The sequence below is a fragment of the Lampris incognitus genome, chromosome 2 (genome assembly GCF_029633865.1).
Source record: "Lampris incognitus isolate fLamInc1 chromosome 2, fLamInc1.hap2, whole genome shotgun sequence".
Classification (NCBI taxonomy): domain Eukaryota; kingdom Metazoa; phylum Chordata; class Actinopteri; order Lampriformes; family Lampridae; genus Lampris; species Lampris incognitus.
This window is the reverse complement of record NC_079212.1, coordinates 111,267,835-111,289,272: the sequence shown is the minus strand read 5'-3', so window position 1 is coordinate 111,289,272 and position 21,438 is coordinate 111,267,835. Positions and strand designations below refer to the sequence as shown.

Sequence of the window (21,438 nt, the reverse complement as noted above, 5' to 3'; positions counted from 1 at the left end):
AAAACTATACACACAGAAGTCAAATAGGTTCTCTAAATGTGTTAAGAGCATGGTATAGGCATTCAAAGAGTGGAATAAAAGTAGATGTTTTCACCATGGAATCAGGAAGCAGTGGCTTCACACAGAATTACATGCATCATGTGTTAATGACAGTTAAACCAATATCATTCCACCGAAACAATAGTGTTTCCATTCTGTATCAGTTATACAGTATTAAATGCAAAGTTCAACATCTGATGGTTGAATTGTGTTTTTATTGTCGTTGGGGGAGGGGGGAACAATAGAATTAAACAACAAATGGCATATCAAGACTCGTATCATGAAGAAAACAAGGAGGGTGTATATCATGAAAGTCCCATGAGAGGAACATGTATGAACCTGCCATTCTAATTAGCTTTCTGAACATGTACACACAAAACAAACACATGGGGATATTACAAATTCTGTGATAATTTGTATCCAGGCCAGTTCCCAGGAGAAAGGAAAAAAAAGAAAACGATTTTCTCATCACAAAGGCACAATCTAACTTTGTCCAAAGAGCAAAATTATGATATCACAGCTAGGCATTAAGCTGGAGTGCGTTTGAGGTGAATTCTAAATTGCTGTTGATAGTGCTGACAAATCAATGTGAAGACCGCTACAAACTTCTGTTGAGGTATATAAATCTGCATTCTCCAGTCTGTTGCGAAGCTAACAGCACAACACTATAAGCAAACGAACAATGGCTGGTTGTCCCAATGCCCCTAATTAGAGAAGACGTGCATTGTTATACGGCTAATTGTCTTGCTTCTTTGTGTCTTTTAGTATACTCCTAGGACATGGAAAGGAAAGGCATAGTATACCCAAGTGCCAGCTGTGCATGCCGAAGAACTCTTCCTGGCTCATTCATGGCACCATCAGCCACTCTTGCATTGATAAGAACTGCACACAGTAACTCTTCTGGGACTATTTATCTCTGCTGTCTAACCCCATTGATAATACTATTATTATAAATAATATTATTATTCTATTTCACAAGACAGACATTGCTCTTCTTCTATCTATGGAGTTCAAATGCTGACATGATTTGGAACTTATAAGGGAATACCACTCAAGTTGAACACACATATGTTATTCATATGACCTTGGGCATATAAATTAGTATTTATAAACACTTTCAGAGCTACAGCCTGTCATTATATTCTGGGCTGCTGTGTGGCTGTATTGCCTGAAGCTGCATCATTGATAATAAAAGCAAGAGTGAATTTGAGGGTACAAATTATGTTTGTCTCTGAACCTTAATATTTGATGAGTTATTGTAGTGCTATAAATTTCAAAACACAAGTGAGCTCTTTCCATAATATCATACCAAGTGTATGAGGAAATGTCACTCCTTCCATATTTTCCATTTATTCTCCTATGGAGCTGGACATCTGTACTGCATCATAGACATACTGTATTTCCTGTACTTTGAGTTGCTGTTTTTTTTTAAATGTATTTATTTATTTTTTACTCATCTGGCTGGTGCTGCGACTTATGTATATTCCAAAGCTACTTACACAATGTAATCTTGTTGGATGAATACACTACATTTCAACTAAACCCATTAGATTGCACTGTTTAATATTGTGACTCAACTGAAAATGCTGTACCACCATATAAATGTGACTTATACACTGAAGTGACTTGTTTTTTTGTTTTTTTTCTCCCAACAACACATTTTTTTGCTGAGTGTGACTTGTACTCTGGTGCAACTTGTAGTCAGGGAAATACGGTGCATACCTCTTTTTTCCTGACCTAAAGATAAAGTGGTTAATGTTCACTTTTTAAATGTATAAGCGCATACAGGTGTGATTTCTCATAGCACTAAATCTATGATATCTTTCTTTAAAAAGCTTTTCCTACATGCCCTTAAGACTACCTGGGGGTCTAACTGGTTTTAGCATGTTTTTTTAATTTAAGGGTGAGTTGAAAACTGTACTGTTGAACCGTATGTTCTCTATGGCATATGAGTCTATAAATTTAAATTTAATTGGCAATTATTCATAGTTAAGGCGAAACAGACTGTAGGCCGACTTTCATCATATCCTACAATTTAAAGTAAGCTCATCAGTTTCACTCAAGGAAGTCCTGAAGGCAATAGGAAGATATGTATTGTATTCCAGTTTATATATTCATAACAAATTTTATTTTTTATGTCTTCTTTGCTAATTATTACTTTTGCAGAGCTTAGTGTCATGGATCTATGTGTGACCATCAGAGGGGTCTCCTTCCTCTTGCAAACAGGTATGGACATCATGGGGAATGCTGTGGTGACGATGGTTTACAGCCACTGAGCACAAACTCCCTCCTTTGGACATGATCTTATGCCACCTGGCCTTCACAAAACTGATGCTGTTGCTCACACGCTGCGTTCCAGACCTGACTGTGTTTGGAATGAAGGACCTGCTGAACAATGCTGACTGCAAGGTTGTGATCTACTCCTACTGCATTGCCCGGGCTTTATCGGTCTCCGTCACATACATGCTGAGTGTTTTCCAGGCAGTGACCATTACTCCTGCAGGACTGCGGTTATCCACCACTTCCCTCCCTTGTCTTGTCCACTTTTGCATGGCTATGGCTATTTGATATCACTATATGCATTGCTTCCCCATTCTTTTCTATTGCCTCACGTAATGGCACTGTGCCTGCATTCACCCTCAACCTTGGCTTCTGCCATGTTGATTTCCGAGACAATTTGTCATATGTGATCAACAAGGTTGTTGTATCAGGGAGAGATTTTTCCTTTGTGGGCCTAATGCTGGGCTCCAGTGGTTACATGCTATTGATTCTCTCCACTGCCATAGCAAACAATTGCAAGGGATTTGTCGCACCGAGGGATGTGGGGCAGAGAACAGGGCAGCCAAAACCATTGTCACCCTGGTGGTTCTGTATGCGGTCTTCTTCAGCACTGACAATGTGATCTGGATTTCCATGCTGACACTGGCAAAAATTTCACCATTGGTGGCTGATATGATGGCTTTCTTCTCATCTTGTTATGCTTTCCTCAGCCTTTAGGTTATCATCTCCTCTAACAAGAAGGTTAAAGCAAAGGTTGTGTGAGCAAGAACAGTCATCGGTGAACACTCAGGAATAATGACAAATCATTCACTTTGCATTAAAATTGGATGTGGCCTCACCTGTCAGTTACAAAAAGCTAATTTTATAAAGCCCTGAACATTTTGACCAATTACAAATTACAGGGATGTGGTCGCCCTACTATCACATCTTCCCAAAATGTGGACCTTTTAAATTCTGTTCATGGGATGCCTTATGTAAGCCGGCCTTTGACCTAGTATAGCTATGAATTCGGGGTGTATTCATAGTATTCATAGTATGATTCATATGAATACACTATATTCCACAGACTACTAAAACTTAGTCGGATAATTTAATAGGATAACCAACTAATATTTCAAACTTAATCAAACATCATATGGTAGTGACTAGGAGCGTCATTTGTTCCTAAAGAGTAGACGCTGCTTGGTTTCATTGAATACCCAAGAGTTTTTGGACCTTTTGTTTCTTGGGGTAGGTCAAACGACCCACTCAACAATACTTTGGCCACACTAATGTATATGCTGTTTTGTTGTCCAGCAATTGACCAAAATTTAATTGTGCTGCAGTGATCATAGTTGTGTTTTTTGTATTAGGTTGGCCCTTGTGATGGCTTTACTTACAGGCCAGCACAGTTTCTGATTTTGAATACGTAAGCCCACAGCAAGCCGTGCATTTGGTTCATTACAGATTCAACTTTCTCCATTATCTCCCCAATTATAATTATTTTTATTGCGCTTCTCTATTATTTCTCACCTCTCTCTAGCCTGACCTCTCCCTCTCTCTGAGCTCAGTCGCGTCCATTGATCTCATTGGTTTAAACATTACGCACAACTTCTGGGCAGCGTGTCAACAAACCGAAACCCCGGAAAAGGGAAGTGGAGGACTTGGGGCGTCCAAATGTTGGTAAAAGAGCAAATTATTCGAGTGGAACACCTCCGATTAGTATAGCTGTGATGTTGACACTGAAGTAAGCTGCCGCATAAGTGCGTTAATTTCTTTTAGACGCGCGTCTTGTTACTTTGACTTCGGTCTTAGTGTAAATCATGCAGTGATACTCGTTAGCCAGTTGATGTCGGCTAGTCAAGTCGAAGATTGTCTTGCTTTGCTCCCAAGTCGCCCAACTTTCCCGATACTGACGACAAGAGCGTATTCAACAACCAATCGTTTGATTTAGCTAGAATGATTACTTAGGAGTTTGTTTCTATATTCGGCGGGATTTGTATGTCTCAGGTAAGGTGGCATTTTGGCTACTTGCTAATGTAACGATAGTGTTCACAGCGGGCTAGCTAGCGTTACCTAACGTTACATATCAATTGTCAGCTAACGGCTAGTTTACTGACTTTCACTTTGTTCCATTGCTTGTATCGCAACTTGCTACGATAGAGCCTTTAACTTTGTACATGCTGTTTTATGTGTTTAGCTTACTCAACTGCTGAGCTTGTTTTTTTCAACGCTTTTGTGTTTAACGTCACTGTTATTTCAGGTTCTCTGCGATGTGCTCTGTGTTGTGATAAGTCTTGATTGCTGCCAATCACAGTACTTTTCCGACTTCTCTGTGAAATGACTTGACAACGAGTCCACTGGGTCCAGCATCAAATGACAATGGCAAGAATAGCCTGGTATCAAGAGAAGGTGAACGTAATTGGCTATATCAAAGCGTGTAGACATCTATGATTGTATGTAAGACAGCGGCGTTATTAGATTAACGTTGATGTTGATGTTCTTGAAATAGATTGGAGCCTATGATCAACAAGTCTGGGAGAAATCTCTCGAGCAGGCAGATCTGAATGTAAGACTTGTTTTTTTTCAAAATTGTTTTACCAAGAGAGAAATGTCAAGGTTTAAAATGCTACATCACCAGTCAACACCAATGAATCTTAACTATCCTGGATGCCAACTACCTAGGGCATTGACCCCAAACCAAAGAGGACAGGCCACATCAAGCCAGACCTCATTGATGTTGACTTGGTAAGAGGTGAGTGTGAGTATAGCCTGTATAAATTGTATACTACTTCATGCTGAAATCAGTTGATGGTTATTTGAGGAAAGATTTAGGATGGGACACTATTCTATTGTCTCTCAGGATCCACATTTAGCAAAGCCAAGCCAGAGAGTCCCTGGACAGCCCTCACTCGTAAGGGCCTGGTCAGAGTGTTGCTCTTCCCTTTCTTCTTCCAGTGGTGGATCCAGGTGACATCAAAGTACATTTCCACATGTATCCTGGTGATCTACTTCATGCAAGGTTAGCCCAAATCTAAGGTCTAATGTTCCATGCAGACTCCCTGAGGTTTCTTCCTTTATTTTCCTCCCTGTTAAAGGATTTTTTTTTTAAGGGAGTTGTACCTTATCCGATGCAGGGGTCTAAGTACAGGATGTTGTATTGCCGTAAAGCCCACTGAGGCAAATTTGTAATTTGTGATATTGGGCTTACAAGTAAAATTGACTTGACTTGACTACACCTCTCTTTACCACAATTCACACTGTTTTTTGGGATGGTGAACCCTCTCACTCAGGATATTTGAAATGTAAATGAGCAGTAAAAAAAGCCACTTAATTAAATACAGGTTTGGGTTTTTCATCTCCCCATCTGACAATTTACACCATTTTTTTTCATGTCTAAATTACACAAATATGACATCTGCCTGTCTGAAACCTCTTGTTTATTAAATTTTACATTATTTTATGTTATCATGTATAGTTTTTTTTTAATATATATATTTAAATGCTTTATTCATGATTTCACACTTTGTACCAGGGGCTCAGTTCAACACTTAGTTTGTGCTTACTGTTTGTTTTGTGTTTGCTCTCCACAGTGGCAGCAGTGCTGCTGTATCTGCAGGTCCCCGGGGCAAATGCCAGCGAGGTGTTTTGGCCCATGTGTCTGTTGCTCCTGCTAGGCACAGTGCACTGCCAAATTGTGTCAACCGAATCCAGCCGCAGTCCTTCAGGCAGTCCAGCTGCCAGCAGCAGCACCAGCCCTGCACGCAGAAGGAGGTGAGGTCCTCGCCAGGCATTGCATGTTTGCTTTGCTCGTACGAACATGCCCCCTCGCCCTTGTGCATGCATAAACTCACCCATTGCACAGAGAATTACCTTTGTTATTGACCTTTACTTGAGTTTATATGTAAAAGAAAAAAAGCCTTTATACTCTAACCAAAGCTCTCAGCCCAGGTGTCTTTGATAATGTTATTCGGAAAACGCATACCCACTGGTCTTTGACTGTAATTTATTATGTTACCAACAGGCCAAGGAAAGGCAGAGGGATAAAAAAAGCAGAAGAAAAGGAAGACAGTGGGGACACAGAGCAACAGAATTCCTGGCAGCCTCAAGAAAACCAGTGGTTGTACAAAACCGAGGATAGAAGGGTAAAGTCAATCATTTGAATGAGTTGTTTGTGTGTTTTAGTGGAGTGTGAAGCAAAGCATGAAACTAACTTCTGGGTCAATAACTCACAGTGACTGGAGGAATCAGACTTTCATTAACCAGTTGAATCTGTAAGCAGTCAAATTAATTTTCAGCCAACAAAATACTGAAGGAATAGATTGCTATCTTTCAGAATGGCTAACAGGGTTTAGAGGCTTACATGCCATAGGCAAACTTGAGCAGCATTTGGCTGGCACCTGTTTTGATGGTTTTTGCAGGCATTTTAATGCCAAGTTGAATTTTGATTACTTGCATTCTAAAGAAATGTGTTGTTCTTTGTTTATTTATGGTAATCATTTTAGAATTGTGTGCTTTAATCAAATGATGTTATTCAAAAACTTATTTTGGATATTGAATTTTGCACGCATAATGATTTCACCTGTAGATGAATGATATAGCTATCCCTCTTTACATTTTTTCTCAGCAAATCTCTTAGTTACACCAATATTGTTTTATCAAGCACTGTTTTCTTAGAGGTGAAGTATTTATAAAGATCGCTATTTCCAAATTGCTGGGCTGTCCTACATGTACACACAACATAATTGACATTGAGTAAGGGATGCTCCTTCGCGGTGATTGGTTGTTTCTTCGGGACTGAATGGATATTTTGCGAATCAGAATACAGCTTCAGGAGCCAGTTTCAGTTTTCTCCTTTCTTTGCCACTACAGACCATCAAAAGAAAGTCAGGGTTTGGGGCATCTGATGAACTCTCGAGTGAGGAAGAGGAAGAGGAAGAGAGAGACTCAGTACAAGTCACTGACTTCTCACCTCGCCAAGAAAGATACACTGCACCAACAAGCACTTCATCTATTTCTATCCTCAGGAAGAGAGGTGCTCAGTTACTTTCAGAACCTGCATTGAGACCTCAGGTACACCTTGCGTGCACTTGATCTTGTTCTTTTGATTGTAAGACAGGCTTCATCGAGGTGAGCAGAGTCCCCCCCCCCTCCCAAAAAAAAATCATGGAAATTACAACTGTATTGCATTTTCTGGCTTTTTATTGTTTTATTCTTGGCATATCCCTGATTCATATCCAACATCTTTTCAGACCCACAGAGAATGTTTTATATTTAGACCGTTTCCTATCATTAATGTTGATACTTATATACTGACTCTATAAACTGGCTCTTTCTGGACGCTCTCAAACTCCTGAGTTGATGTGCTTTAAAAGCAGGAAGGAGGCGGGAGTCCAGCTAAGGACATCAAGGTGAAGCCTCGGGAGCTGGAGCGCCTCAGACCAAGCATAGGCTCCCGGCCTGCCTCTGACACAGACGACACCATGTGGGAGGAGCTTCTCCAGGGGCCCGACTCTGCCTCCACAGGCAGCAGTGACAGCGAGGGGGAGGGGAGGTACAATGGTGGCATGACACTCCCACCAGTCACTACACTGAGTAGCGATGATGAGAGCCTACAGCAGGGAATGGCTGGCGTGAGTGTTTTTTTTTTTTGGTCCTGTTTAATTGTCCTCAGCTGCTTTTGCTTGAGTAAACAAATATGGCTTGAGCAAAAATATGCAAAAACGTTGAAGTGAAGGTGGTCAAGGTTACTTCTAAGGGCTTTGATGGCTTTTTGTGATCAGTTTGTTTGATCAAACTTAAGATGCCCACCTTCCTATTATTGTCAAAAAGGTGTATCTTTAGGTTTGTTAGCACTGCTTTTTTTTCCTCCTTTAAATTACAGAGTATCAGTGACCCTTTTTATGAACTTTTATGAGTTGGCTGTGTATTTGCAGTGTATTTTATGCAATGCTGTTTATGTTTGTATGCGTTTTATAATTTTGTATTTGTCTATAAGACCCCCTTGAAAATGAGATGCTACAACTCAAGGGAGCTATCCTTCAGTAAATTCATATAACTAATCTTGGACCATGCTCCACCATTTAAAGAAATACCAGTCTTATCTTAATACTTTATTAATACCCTCTGATACGCTCATTGAACAGACGCACTTGAATTTTATGCCTCATAACACAGTGATATACTCTGTCTAGCATGTGCTTAGTCGGCCCATGCATAGACCATTAATAAGAAATACATTTCAACTGTTCTGTCACACTGCAGGGCCAGCTATCATGGCTGCAGGCCTGCCACCCATCTAGAGACCGCGTCAGTGCCATCATTTGGGAGCAGGGCGAGTGCAAGAAGGCAGACATGTCAGTATTGGAGATCAGTGGGATCATCCTCACACGGGTACACCTCCTAAGGACCGCTCATTACATATAAACTTTCCTGGTCAAAGACAGAGCACTATATAATATGTCAAACAGACCTAGGCCGGATAATACTAGAAAATACTTGTTAGAATTGTTTTTTTCTTACATTGATGCTAGACGGGAGGTATATAGCTTATAGGTCTACACAATGAATGATGGGGGAAGTTGGGACAATCTTATGAAAGAATTTGAAATTTTGGTTTGCAACTTTTTATGGCTTGCAACATACTTGAACCATAATCATCCTCCAGCCTTTTGAAATTTCAATTTTGGAAAAGTACAATGTTTGTTTTTTTAATTTATTTTTTTATACCTGTGTTGTCGACAGGCTCGGCACAATGGCATTTGTATGCCATTGCGCCTTAGACAAAGTTAAACTGCAAGTGGAGCTCAGGTTCTGCACCTGCAAAGGCAATCTTTATTAATTATCATGAACCACTATAATAACTCCGTCCTTCAGATGATCTGGATGTATTTGTATGTTCAGTGTCCATTCAGACCCGCAGGAATTATTTTATAGCCGGACTGTACTTGTGCTTCATGTTTAGCAGCCTTGACAAGATGACATCCTTTTTAATTTCCAGGTAAAGTTAGTGGAGCAAGGTATGGGTTACCTGATGCTTGGTGGGCTCATCACTGCCACCCTGGCCCTGCTTCCCTTTGCCTTCCGCCTGGCCCAACACCTGGACAGGTCTAGCCTGGGCCACCAGTCTCTGACACAGCTGGTAACTATAGCCATGGGGCCTCCCGACATCCTAGCCTACACCTTCTTCCTCATCACAATGCTGGAGCGAGTCTGCCTCACTGGCCTCTTCTTCTTCATGATGTGTGTGGCTGAGAGAACTTATAAACAGGTGAGTAGCACTGATAGGGCTAAGGTTTCCCCCTCTACTTAGGTTTATATCCTGGTGGCTCAGACAGCTATGGGACACACACCTGTGATGTCACAGACTTGAAACACCATTTGTGACCAATATGACATGTCCCTGTGGGAACCAGGTTTATTCAAGTAATCTTGGAGACCACCTGTCAGCCACATAAGCCTAGCTTAGGTTTATTATCAACAGGCATCCACCCCACTGCCAGATCCAGGGATGCTGTTCTGTGGTTGAACCTGCACTGTGACCACGCTAAAGGGGAGCAAGAACAAATAATTTCCCTTCAGAGATCAATAATCATACTACTACCATTATCAATCCCCTTGTCTCCACTTTGTCTTGTCCCTTTTCACAACTGATTGATTGAGTGTGGAAAGAGGATTTTTTTTGGGGGGGGTGGACAGTTTGGTCTTTATCATTTGTGTTGTATCTGGACAGCTTGAGCTGAAATTATTCAAGGGTTTGTTTGCTTTTTCAACAGAGACTGTTGTTTGCCAAGCTCTTCAGCCACCTTACATCAGCACGGAAGGCCAAGAAATCTGAGATCCCACATTTCAGGCTGAAAAAAGTTCAGAACATAAAGATGTGGCTATCTCTTCGCTCCTTTCTCAAGGTTAGTTTTTATTCAACTTTGAGGTTCTCAGGTGTTGTGTTAATACACTGTTGCTCCCATTAGAGGCCACTCATGGTCCTGGCTTTGCAGTGGACTCATTGAATTGCTTGTTCAATACAGAGACGAGGACCCCAGCGCTCCGTTGACGTCATTGTCTCCACCATCTTTCTCGTAGCCCTTTCCATTTCCTTCACCATCTGCGCTCAGGTCAGTTATATCTACTAGAACAGCCTTGATTTGATAAGAGATAATATCTTTGTAGATTGGTTTTCAGTTTCTTCCACAGTCACACATGCACATACAGGTTTTAAAAGATGAAAATGCTGTTACTTATGAAACACACAGAAAAATCCAGTTAGTTTTCATATAGGTGTAGTGGTGTTTGAAAGCTATGTTTTTTTATTTCCAGGTCATTTGAATTGGCAGTTTGTTACCAGCTATAACAACACGGAATGATATGGACTGCATTTTATATAGCGCTTTTCTAGTCTACCGACAACTCAAAGCAATATGACCTGTGTGCTCATATCTTAGCTCCTACACAGTCACAAGACATTCCTGGACTCTCTGACCAACTGGGAGCTGATGGTTTGGGAAGCATCCTTACTCCTCTTCCTGCTGCGCCTTGCCACCCTGGGCTCTGAGACCAACTGTAAATACAGCAACGCCTCAGTGTTGCTCACTGAGCAGGTATGGATTTGTATATCTTGATATAGACACACATTTATTTACATGATGAAAAACAAAATTACAACTATTAATCGCTTCTTGCAACTATTAATCGCTTCTTACAAAGTAAAAGATGAAATTATACTTGGAAGATCCTCTATCATTGACCATACCACCTTGTGTGTAAAACTGTCTCATTTTAGATCAATTTATATCTCAAGATGGAGAAGAAGCCAAACAAGAAAGAAGAGCTCAATATTGTAAACAACGTTTTGAAACTTGCAACAAAATTGATGAAAGTAAGCCTGAATTCCGCCACTTTGGCTTTAAACTTGGCTTCCCCGGGTAAGTTCAAAAGGGTTATCTCAGCATATTTTGTCATGTTATCATGGCTGAATGTGAAAATTATATTTTTGCGCAGGAGTTGGCCAAGAGGCCAACTTTGGTCATCCATTACAACTGTCCCTTTTAAGTGTTTCAAAGACTGAAAAATAAATATTGCAAGAACAATATAGATATGGGCCACACTGTACATGGGACAGTATGTTTATTGTACATGTTTATTAAAAAAAATACTGATTACCCCTGCCCTTCCACCCACACCAGGAACTGGACACCCCATTCAGACTGCTGGGTCTGACAGTGAACCCACTGATCTATAACATCACCAGAGTTGTAATCCTCTCTGCTGTCTCTGCTGTGGTCAGTGACTTGCTGGGCTTTAACATCAGAGTGAGTAGAGTATTTTCTGTTAAACTGATACAGCGCCTTCATTTCTGGAATAATGGTAGGGGGTAAAATTTACTTAAAATAGAAAATGACAGAAAATACACTCGGATCATTCCATTTGTAGTGGCTTCAAGTATGACTGCCAGTACAGTCAGTAGAATGCCTAATGAATGGGGATGCCATGGTTTCTCACCTGATAGAACGCATACCACATAAGGCTGAGTCCTTGCCGCAGTGGGTTGGATTCAAATCCGGCCCAGGCCCTTTGCTGCATGTCATCCCCTCTCTCTCCCCTGCCTTTACTGTCTCTACTATCATTATCCAATAAAGGTGGAAAAAAGTTTTTTTTTTAAAAGTGTCTAATAAACGCATCTATATATATATATATATATATATATATATATATATATATATATATATATATATATATATATATATATATAAGGCGAGAGGGTATGTTTGTATGTTCGCTTAAAACTCTAGAAATAATCATTGTAACACAAAAAGAAAAGTATATTTAGAATCAGCGCTTTCCAAGGATTGTGCAGTTCAAAACCAAGTAAAAATGTGATTTCATTGCGAAATTGCGTTTATTTTGCGCGCTCTGGTTCTTCTTCTGTCCCCTTACAGCAGTCCCTCTCTGCCATCCATTGGCTCACAGTGCCACCGAGTGGCGATGGAGTGTAGTGTCCACAAACAAAACATCTCCCCCATTACTCATGGAAATACTACTATGTCATCATGACTGAACTTAGCCTAAGTGACTTTAAACCTTTTCCATCTGGACAAGCAAGCAAAAAAAAAGAAAAAGAAAAAAAGTGACCTCCAGATGGACCACGTACAACTTTTAAAAAAAAGACATTGAAATCTTGGCGCACAATTTGGTGGAATTGCAATTGGTGATGGGGGACATTTGATTGTTGATGTTTACCATAAACCAACACAGACTTTTAAAACGACTGGAGTATACTTTCTGCTCCATGTTTCTCACATGGCCAGTTGTATGTAGCTGCCTCCACAACTGGAAGTGCAGAAAAGCTTTCTATCCTAGCGCCAAATAATAACACACGCAACGTTGTTTACCCTGAAGTGCTTGAGCACTGAGCAATTAATACACACATTGGCAAAAAAGCTTGATGAATGGATTGAAAATTATGGCATTTGATCATTTTCGTTAATAACATTCGTTTATTCGACATTCGTTTATCACATGTATCATATAAATTATCCTATATTTCATCATCAATTATATTGTAAAGATCAGATCGTGTTGGTTGTTTTGGTGAGAACATTTTCCTCGGGCAACGCCGGGTACCTCTGCTAGTCACAAATAAGGAAGGGTAAAGCATGAATGCAAATCCCTAAAACATGATAACCAAATCAAAAGATAAAAGTGAAATGCAAAGCAACTGCGAATCACACAAAAAGAAAAACTTGCACATGCTGTCATTTTATCTTTGGTTTTATGTGAAGATAAAACTAAAGGTTTACAAGTGGCATTGATACTGGCCATGTCCAACATGTTTTGCAGAATAGTTTTATTTATATATTAGTTTGAAAAGCACAGTTACAAAGTGCTTTAAACTCACTCAAAAAAATACAAATAAATACATAAAATAAATTGAGTGAATATAAAACATGGCACAGGGAGTAACAGACCAAGCTAAAAACAAACAAAACAGAAGGAAAGGATGGGGATCTATTAAAAAGGCTTGCCTAAAAAGATGGGTTTTTAGAAACCGCTTAAAGCAGTCCAAAGATTCAGCAAATCTAATGGATTGGAGAAGGTTATTACAGAGACTTGGGGCTAAAACTGCAAAAGCACGGTCACCTTTTGTTTTGTAGTTGGAGTGGGGGATGGATAAAAGACCGAGGTTTAAGGATAGGAGTGGTCAGAAAGTGGAATGAGGAATGAGAAGATCCAAAATGTAACTCGGGGCAAGATCATGCAGTGCTTTAGATGTAATCAATAAGATCTTATAGATTATTCTGAATTTTAGGGGAAGCCAATGGAGGGTTGGATGCAAGAATAGGGGTAATATGAGACCTATGGCAAGTTCTAGTTAGTAGTCCAGCAGCTGCATTCTGAACCAACCGTAGGTGATTTAAAGTAGCTTCGTTGAGGCAAGAGTAGAGGGAGTTACAGTAATCTAGATGGGAGAAAATGAAAGTGTGAATTAATATTTCAATATCATTAAAAGACAAACTATTTCTGATTTTTGCAATATTTCTTAGCTGAAGAAAACAGGATTGGACAAACTTAGTAAAATGGTGATCAAAAGATATATTCTTTTCTTTTTGTTTATTTCCCCAATTGTATCCGGCCAATTACCCCACTCTTCTGAGCCGTCCTGGTTGCTGCTCCACCCCCTCTGCTGAGCTGAGAAGGGCTACAGACTACCACATGCCTCCTCCGATACATGTGGAGTCACCAGCCGCTTTTTACCTGACAATGAGGAGTTTCACCAGGGTAACTTGGCGCATGGGAGGATCACGCTATTCCCCCCAGTTCCCCCTCCCCTCCGAAGAGGCACCCCGCCCCGACTGACCAGTGGAGGCACTAGTGCAGCGACCAGGACACACATCACATCTGGCTTCCCACCCGCAGATACAGCCAATTGTGTCTGTAGGGACGCCCGACAAAGCCAGCGATAACACGGCAATTTGAACCATTGATCCCCGTGTTGGTAGGCAGTGGAGTAGACCGCTGCGCTACCTGGACACCCCCCCAAAAGACATTCTGGTCAAAGATGGTGTCAAGATTTTTAGCGGTAGGTTTGATGTTTGAAGTGGACCAATGAACTGAACAACTGCAGTGGCAAACTTCTCAGGACCAATTAAGAGAACTTCAGTTTTGTCAGGGTTTAGATGGAGGAAATTAAGGGACATCCTATTGTGGCAGCTAAGCAATCATGGAGGGAGGACAGTAGATTCAGGTTATTGGGTTTGGCAGAGAAATAGTTCTGAATATCATTGGCATAACAGTGGTATGACATGTCTTGAAAGTGACTAAGCAAATGACCCAGAGGAAGCATTTATAAAGAGAAGAGGACTGGCCCAAGGACAGACTCCTGAGGGACTCCACGCAGTAGGAGAGCTGATGAGGATACATGATTGTTAATACAAACATTAAAATATCTATTAGTCAGATAAGAGCGAAACCAATTTAACGCTGTACCTGAAATGCCAAGCCAGTTCTCCAACCTATCAAGTAAGATGGCATGATGATGGTATCAAAGGCAGCGGTTAAATCTAGAAGAATAAGAATAGAGTATTCACCTTTATCGGCATGCATAAGAATGTCATCGGACACTCTTAGTAATGCAGTCTCAGTACTATACTTGTGACGAAAGCCAGATTGAAATTCATCGAAAATGTCATGACCCTCAGTAAGCTGCAGGATTTGGTCCGGAACTGTTTTTTGAAGGATTTTGGATAAAAAAGCTTGGAGATGAGTCTATAATTTTCTACCCTTTCCAGATCAAGAGAGGGTTTTTTTCAGGAGAGGCTGAACACAGGCAATTTTAAAATAGTTAGGTGTGGACCCAGATGTGAGCGAGCAGTTGATGATAGAGAGCAGGCTGGGACCTCAGCCAGGGAGGATGGATTTTAAGAATTTTATTGGAACTATATCACAGGGTCTGGAGGAGGGATGCATAAGGGCTACAGTATTTACAAGGAACTGTAGAGAAATGAGAGCAAATTCTGACGTTAAGACGGCTGAAAGGGGCAGGTGGGGAAATGGGGTAAAATTGGACCTCAGACCACTGATCTTGTCAACAAAGAAAGACAAGAAATGTTCACAGTCATTGGCAGAACAGACAGAAATGGTAGGAAGAGGGATTCACAAGCTGATTGCTAGTACTAAACAGAAGCCTAGGGTTGTGTTTATTACTCTCAATCAAGTCAGACAAGTAAGCAGCTCTCGCATCTTTAATAGTTTGATTCAAATTCGATAATAATGCCTTCATATGAAATTGGTGAACTTAAAGAGTAGTTTTTTTTCCATCTGCGTTCGGCCTTCCTATATTCCCTTCTTTTTTGACGGATGTTTTCATTGATCAAAGGGGTTGTGTTAATAACTGGGACAAGCCCTGGAAGTATATGGAGCCGAAACGTCAAGGGCAGATGTACACAAATCATTAAACCAACTAACTTGGTCATTAACATTGGCGAAGTGAGGAGGGCAGCTGGCCATACTGGAAAAGTAACTAGAAAACATGGCCGCTGACTGCTTATTAAAGATGCGAGAATGAATTTTACATTTCTGAGGTACTGTAGTAGGTGGTAAAGAAGCAACAAAGGTAAAACTTTTGGGGTCAGAGACAAAATCAATCTTATTCAAGGAATTAGAGATGTTCTGGGTGAAAACTAAATTAAGGGTGTGCCCACGGTTATGAGTGGGGCTAGTGATATGCTGCACATGGTTGAAAGATTTAGAAATGTTTAAAAAAAAAATCTATGACAAATGAGTTAAAAGCATTATCAATATGAACTGATGGGATAGGCTCCAGCATTCCGTGACCCTGAGTTGGATAAGCGGTTTGGATAGTGGATAGATATTAAAATCACCAACTATAGTGGCCCTATGAAGAGAGGATAATACCTCAGAGAATTCATTTAGAAAACCTATAGATGAATGGGGGGGCCGGGGGGGGTCGATAAATGATTATACAGCAAATTGGGTTATCACATGCAATTTTAAAAGTTAAGATTTCAAAGTTGTTAAAAGAACCAAAAGTAAAGGGAATACAAGTGTAATGGTTCTAAAAAGCAGCTACTATACCCCCACCATGATCTGTTAACTTGGGTACATTCAGAAAATTATAGCTAGGTGGGCAGAGCTCCACTAGAGGGGAGCACTCCCTAGGTTTAAGCCAGGTATCGGTAAGAAATCGAAAGTCAAGGTTGAGGGAAGTTGTGGGGAAGCCTGGCCTGAGTGGTTAAAATGTAGGAGACAGACTCAAAACTGTTTCCATATAATAAAATGATTTATTTACAGCCTGTAGCTACATATGAACTGAACAAACTCAACTCCCAATAGTTGAGCTTAAACTAACAAACAAAACTCACAACAAATGAGCTTTAAAGTAACAAATAAATTAACAAAACTCAACAATTCAACATCTCGTGCACACATCTACACCCTGACATCCTACAGCCCCCTAACAACTCCAAAGCTACTGCTTATATACTCCCTTGGAGTTGATCAGCAGCACCTGAGTTTAGGCTGCACCACTGTGGCAGGCAAAGCCAACACCTGGAAATGATTTAAGATTGATGATGGGACAAATGGTGTGTTCTCACCCACTTTGTCACAGAAGTAATAGCCTGGGTGAATAAGATGGCATTGTTCGACTTCCGACGTACGAGTACTTGCACAAGAACTTCCGGTGTGGTTTGTTGAGTGAAGAGATGGCTTTGTTTTACACTCACTGTTTGCAAGACCTCCCTAAAATCATGGTCAACGATGTACATCGCATCGTGAGTGCTTCCTTGGTAGCTCAGCCGAGCAAAAAAGAAAGGGAGTTTAAGATGTATATTTCGAGCTACATGACATGGTAGTTTTGCATTGTATCTTCTGTACAGTTGTTAACATACAGGCCAGTGCTTCTTGCAATCTACTACATGTGGGTGGGTGTGAGAGAGGCATTGTGTGTGTGGGGGGGGGGGACTGAACAGGTGAGTTAATTTGGCAGGGGCGATTAAATGAAATGATACAAATCAGACATACCTGGTGTAAAACTGAATGTCCTCATCGGAACCTGCAAATCGCCTCAGGTTGAATTTGGACTGTAGCTGGACGGTCTCTAGTTGTTTCTGGAGCACTTTTATTTGTTTCCTCATTGACTCGTTTTGGGCCAGGGCATCATCCAAAGCGGCAGGATTAGGAGCCACGCAAGAGTCATGCTCTTGCAGGCAACTGCTGACATCCATCTCATTATCAGAGGAGTCCAGAGCTGGCAGAGGGGTGACAGCAGGACTCTCCCGGCGCTCCCACACACCTAGCCTGGGTGTGGGTTTGGAGTGCTCATTCCACCCAAAGAGTGTGGGGACAGCTCCCTTCTTAAGCCTCTTTAACACACCTGTAGCTGGCACAGCGAAATCACCCGGTTCAAAATGCTGACTACACACTTTTGTACTCTTGGTGATGGTAATGCATCCCTCCGAATCTTCGCTAGCCACTTAGCTCTTTCCTCGCGGTTACTAGGGAATGAATGGAAACTTAAAAGAGAATTATAGCCCGCCCGAATTCACACACTGGCCCACAACAGTGCTCAGTGGAGCCTGATTCACGGCGCTGATACTTGAACGTCCCTTTATGCCCTGTTTGATTCATTGATTTTTCGGATGAAATTTAAGATTTTGGACACATGGAGGTAAGCATCCGAGTGTACTGGAAGTTCTTATGCAAACAAACACACCTGGAAGTTCCGCAGCGCGACATTAATGTACCGAGCCTATTCATTGAGAATGAAAGATTTATTTGACATGGACTGGGCATTTAAAAGAGCAAAACTACAGCAGACTGTAACCAAATTATCTGGCCTGACAGTTGAAGACACATAATGTAAAGGGTAGTGGGTATTAAATCGTGGCCTACTCCTAACAGGGATATTGTAAGAGCCATGGGATGAGAGAGAACTCTCCTTTAGAAGAGCTGGATTACACAGTGCAACAGGTGATAACGAACTGGAGGGATCATGTTTTATATTACTAAGGTTTTGTTTTTATTTAATCTACACCTATGGACCTAACCGGGGGGACTGTGTGGAGTGTAAACAGTCATTCATGAATGCAGGACTGCACGGCGTAATAAAAATTGGCCGCTAACATTTGGCTGCCCAGATTGTTGGGGTGATAGATTTTTAACAAGCAGAAAAATTACTTAATCATCATAGCAGCAAGTTGTGTGACTTTGTAAATTACACAATAACCTGTGCTTAATCTGTAAATGATAAGATCCTCAAATAACTACTGACCCTGCCAGGGAAAGCCAAAGTGAAGGAGGGAGACATTCAAAGCCATACAACTGCTGACGTGCACTCTTTGCTAATAAGATGCATATAAAAAAAGGGGGGGTAGAGAAGTTGTTGAGGTATGTCTTTATCAAATTATTATGTGTGTCTCTTGCTTAAATCATTCTCCAAATGCTTTCATCCATGGTGTTAATAGAGGAGAATTGAGGAAAACCGTGGGATCATTCTGTTAGCGGTGTTTTTGTAACTCTTCTATGTAACTCTTCTCCTGCCTGTTGACATCTATGTCCTATCGGACTTGAACCTTTTTTTTTTCTTTTTTTTTTTTTACGCTTGCATTGTCGCCTCCTGACGAGATCCTTGCTTGTGTTGTATTAGCTCAGATGTACGTCGCTTTGGATAAAAGTGTCTGCTAAATTAAATTGTAAATATTACTGAGGCACAGGGTTTCACTAAATATTCCTTCAATAAACCCTTTTTATAAATTTAATTTAATTTTATAATTGATCATTTTTAATTTATTATAAATCAGGTATAATACAATTCTGATAATTTGGTACAAATTAAAACTTGTGCCTTTAATGTAGGTGGGGAGTCAGATTTTAGCAGGAACTAAATCGTGCCTGTCTGATATTAAGCCCTCTCTTTATTTCTCACCCATTGACAAGAGGATCAAATGTTTCTATACGATACCAAAACATCATCTCAAATGTGTGCAGAATGGTTTTGATGGGTTTCACAAACTTCCCCTATAGGAAGTACAAAAAAAAAAGTGAGATCAAATTTGCCTACCAGAGATGAATCCCTCTTTCTGCCCCCTCCCTTGTTAGTAAGGACAATTTTGTTTAGACAAAGCCAAAACTGTTCAAGTATGTGCAGAGACCATTTTGGTACGTATCGAACATTTTGGGTTTTTTTTTTTTTTTACGGAGGAGCCTGATTTTGGCAAAAACAAACGCTAGCGTGTAAGAAATTACCCACCCAAATTCACCAAATTTTGCTCCATTAATACTGAAGATGAAATCCCATTTTGCAACCAACCCAGTTTTCTGGAGACTTATTTTAGAAAATCAGTTTGGTAAGGCTTATCATAATGGTTCAATAAAGACATCTCTTTTGACAGCTTCTTTACCCCCTCTTTTCAAAATCTAGTTTTACAGAAAAGACGATGGAAGTCAACCACAGTTGATGTCAGAATGTAATTTAGTTTGTGGCTATGATTCTAATGCCTTGTCATATAGGCTAATGTTGAAATTTGAAGTGTATTACAAATAAGCATAGTTAAAATGCCAAGACACTGCATTTTTCTCATCACAACTTTTGTGGCATACATGAAATGTCAAACTGCAAAGACCTAGATAGATCTGCATGCTCACATGAACTGGGGTCCGGATTGTGATGGTGAGTACAAAATGGCATGACGATGGCAAAAATAGTTGCCGGTCTATGTTTAGTAAGTCAAGGATCCTCTGAAGTGTATGTAAAAAGAGATCAAGTCCTGAAAATAAACATCGATGTGCATTGCTGATTTTTATTTTTCTCTATTGCTTAGGTTTATATAAGCATATTCTTTATAGACGTAGGGATTTTGTATTATTTCCTCCGTCCAGTCAAGCACAGCCAAATATGTCTGAATTTGACTCATTCACCATATTTTTAATGGAATTCAGTAAAAATCAAGGTATTTTTTTTCTTTCTGTGACAGCACACAACAGTACATGACACTTTATTTTTTTGAATATGTGTTTGTGTGTCTACCTAGGATAGATATTCAAATTGACAAGGAGATGTTGCCTGAGTAAGATGACCTTCACTCTGTTCTTCTAATTAATGTTGTTGTTTTGTTTTGTTTCTTTGCATTGTCTTTTTTTCCCCCAGCTGTGGAAGATCAAGCCATAATGTGAATTTGCCAAACCACTAATTGTGTGACACTGGAGACTCGGCAAGCTCCTTTTGTCTTCTCGAGACAGCCAACCATCTATACAACGTGTGCAAACCTACTGACGGTGTATTTATCTTCTGTGCCTTCCAAGGAACATTGAACAATCTCCTGAATCCATCGTAGTCATTTAACACTACAAGCTTGTGCTGCTGTGACAATCGCCTTTACGCCACTGGCTGTACAACTGACACGACCCACCCCTCTTGACCGGCTGCCCCAGTAATGCAGTGCCTCACCTTTTTGACCCTTGAATGTCCCTGAGTTTGTAGCAGAAAATGGCTCTCACTGGTTGTCATCTGAGAACTTGGCAGGCTTCACCGGCATCCAGATTTGTGAACATGCATAATTTAAAGATAGGTGAATGAATTGTCAAGCATGAGAAATGCAGACAATATGCAGATGGGTTCTATGTGATCTGATTTTCAGATGTTTTACATAATCTTACTATGGTTTCCCTATTTTGCACCACAAGCCCTGTGTATTAGCCTATCTACAGATAGTAAATAACAATGGGTAGCCAATCTAATAGAAAGAATTTTCATATGACTTAACTACTTGATACCTATTGTGCTATTGAAGTGGAATTCATCATAGCTTGGAAGTAGGCTTTATTTATTGGGGATTCAATTTTCGTCCTTTATTGTTGTAAAGGCACCTGTAAATGATTACTCTTGGACCTCTATCATTGCCTTTTCTATTAAAGACCATTGATCACTAAAAACACCTATGCAAAGACGTTATAGTTATGCTTAAATGAGATGCATTGTTTGATAGATGTGAGGTGAATAAAACTGCTTTTTTTCAATCATTTGATGTGTGCAGAATTCACAAATGTTTCTTCATTATCATCCTAAAGCAGTAAAACAAAAAACAAAAAATACAATTCTGATCGTGAAAGAGATGTTTCGTTGTC

The 21,438-nt window shown here is 40.3% G+C and overlaps 1 protein-coding gene and 1 pseudogene across 2 annotated transcripts; both read left to right on the top strand.

Moving 5' to 3' along the window:
• Positions 1–2,216: 2,216 nt before the first annotated feature.
• On the top strand, positions 2,217–3,081 carry LOC130108209 (olfactory receptor class A-like protein 1; annotated as a pseudogene).
• An 867-nt stretch (positions 3,082–3,948) lies between these two features.
• phtf1 (putative homeodomain transcription factor 1) lies at positions 3,949–21,327 on the top strand. Of its 2 annotated transcripts, none has more exons than XM_056273462.1 (17): positions 3,949–4,308; positions 4,562–4,710; positions 4,811–4,867; positions 4,984–5,053; positions 5,162–5,320; positions 5,892–6,072; positions 6,323–6,443; positions 7,171–7,371; positions 7,677–7,931; positions 8,563–8,691; positions 9,299–9,568; positions 10,074–10,205; positions 10,326–10,412; positions 10,740–10,895; positions 11,078–11,173; positions 11,481–11,606; positions 20,462–21,327. In XM_056273462.1, the coding sequence occupies exons 2-17, from the start codon at positions 4,675–4,677 to the stop codon at positions 20,480–20,482; spliced, it is 2,097 nt and encodes a 698-aa protein (XP_056129437.1). In that variant the 5' UTR covers positions 3,949–4,308; positions 4,562–4,674; the 3' UTR covers positions 20,483–21,327. The 2 variants fall into 2 exon arrangements, with proteins under 2 accessions (XP_056129437.1, XP_056129436.1); XM_056273461.1 differs by having other exon boundaries at positions 7,674–7,931.
• The last annotated feature ends 111 nt before the right edge of the window (positions 21,328–21,438 follow it).

Excerpts from the sequence above, each read along its gene's own strand:
- phtf1 (XM_056273461.1), top strand. The coding sequence starts at position 4,675 with ATGACAATGGCAAGAATAGCCTGGTATCAAGAGAAG. Across the intron at positions 6,073-6,322 it reads AGCCCTGCACGCAGAAGGAG|GCCAAGGAAAGGCAGAGGGA; the intron begins GTGAGGTCCTCG and ends TGTTACCAACAG. Across the intron at positions 10,206-10,325 it reads CTCTTCGCTCCTTTCTCAAG|AGACGAGGACCCCAGCGCTC; the intron begins GTTAGTTTTTAT and ends TGTTCAATACAG.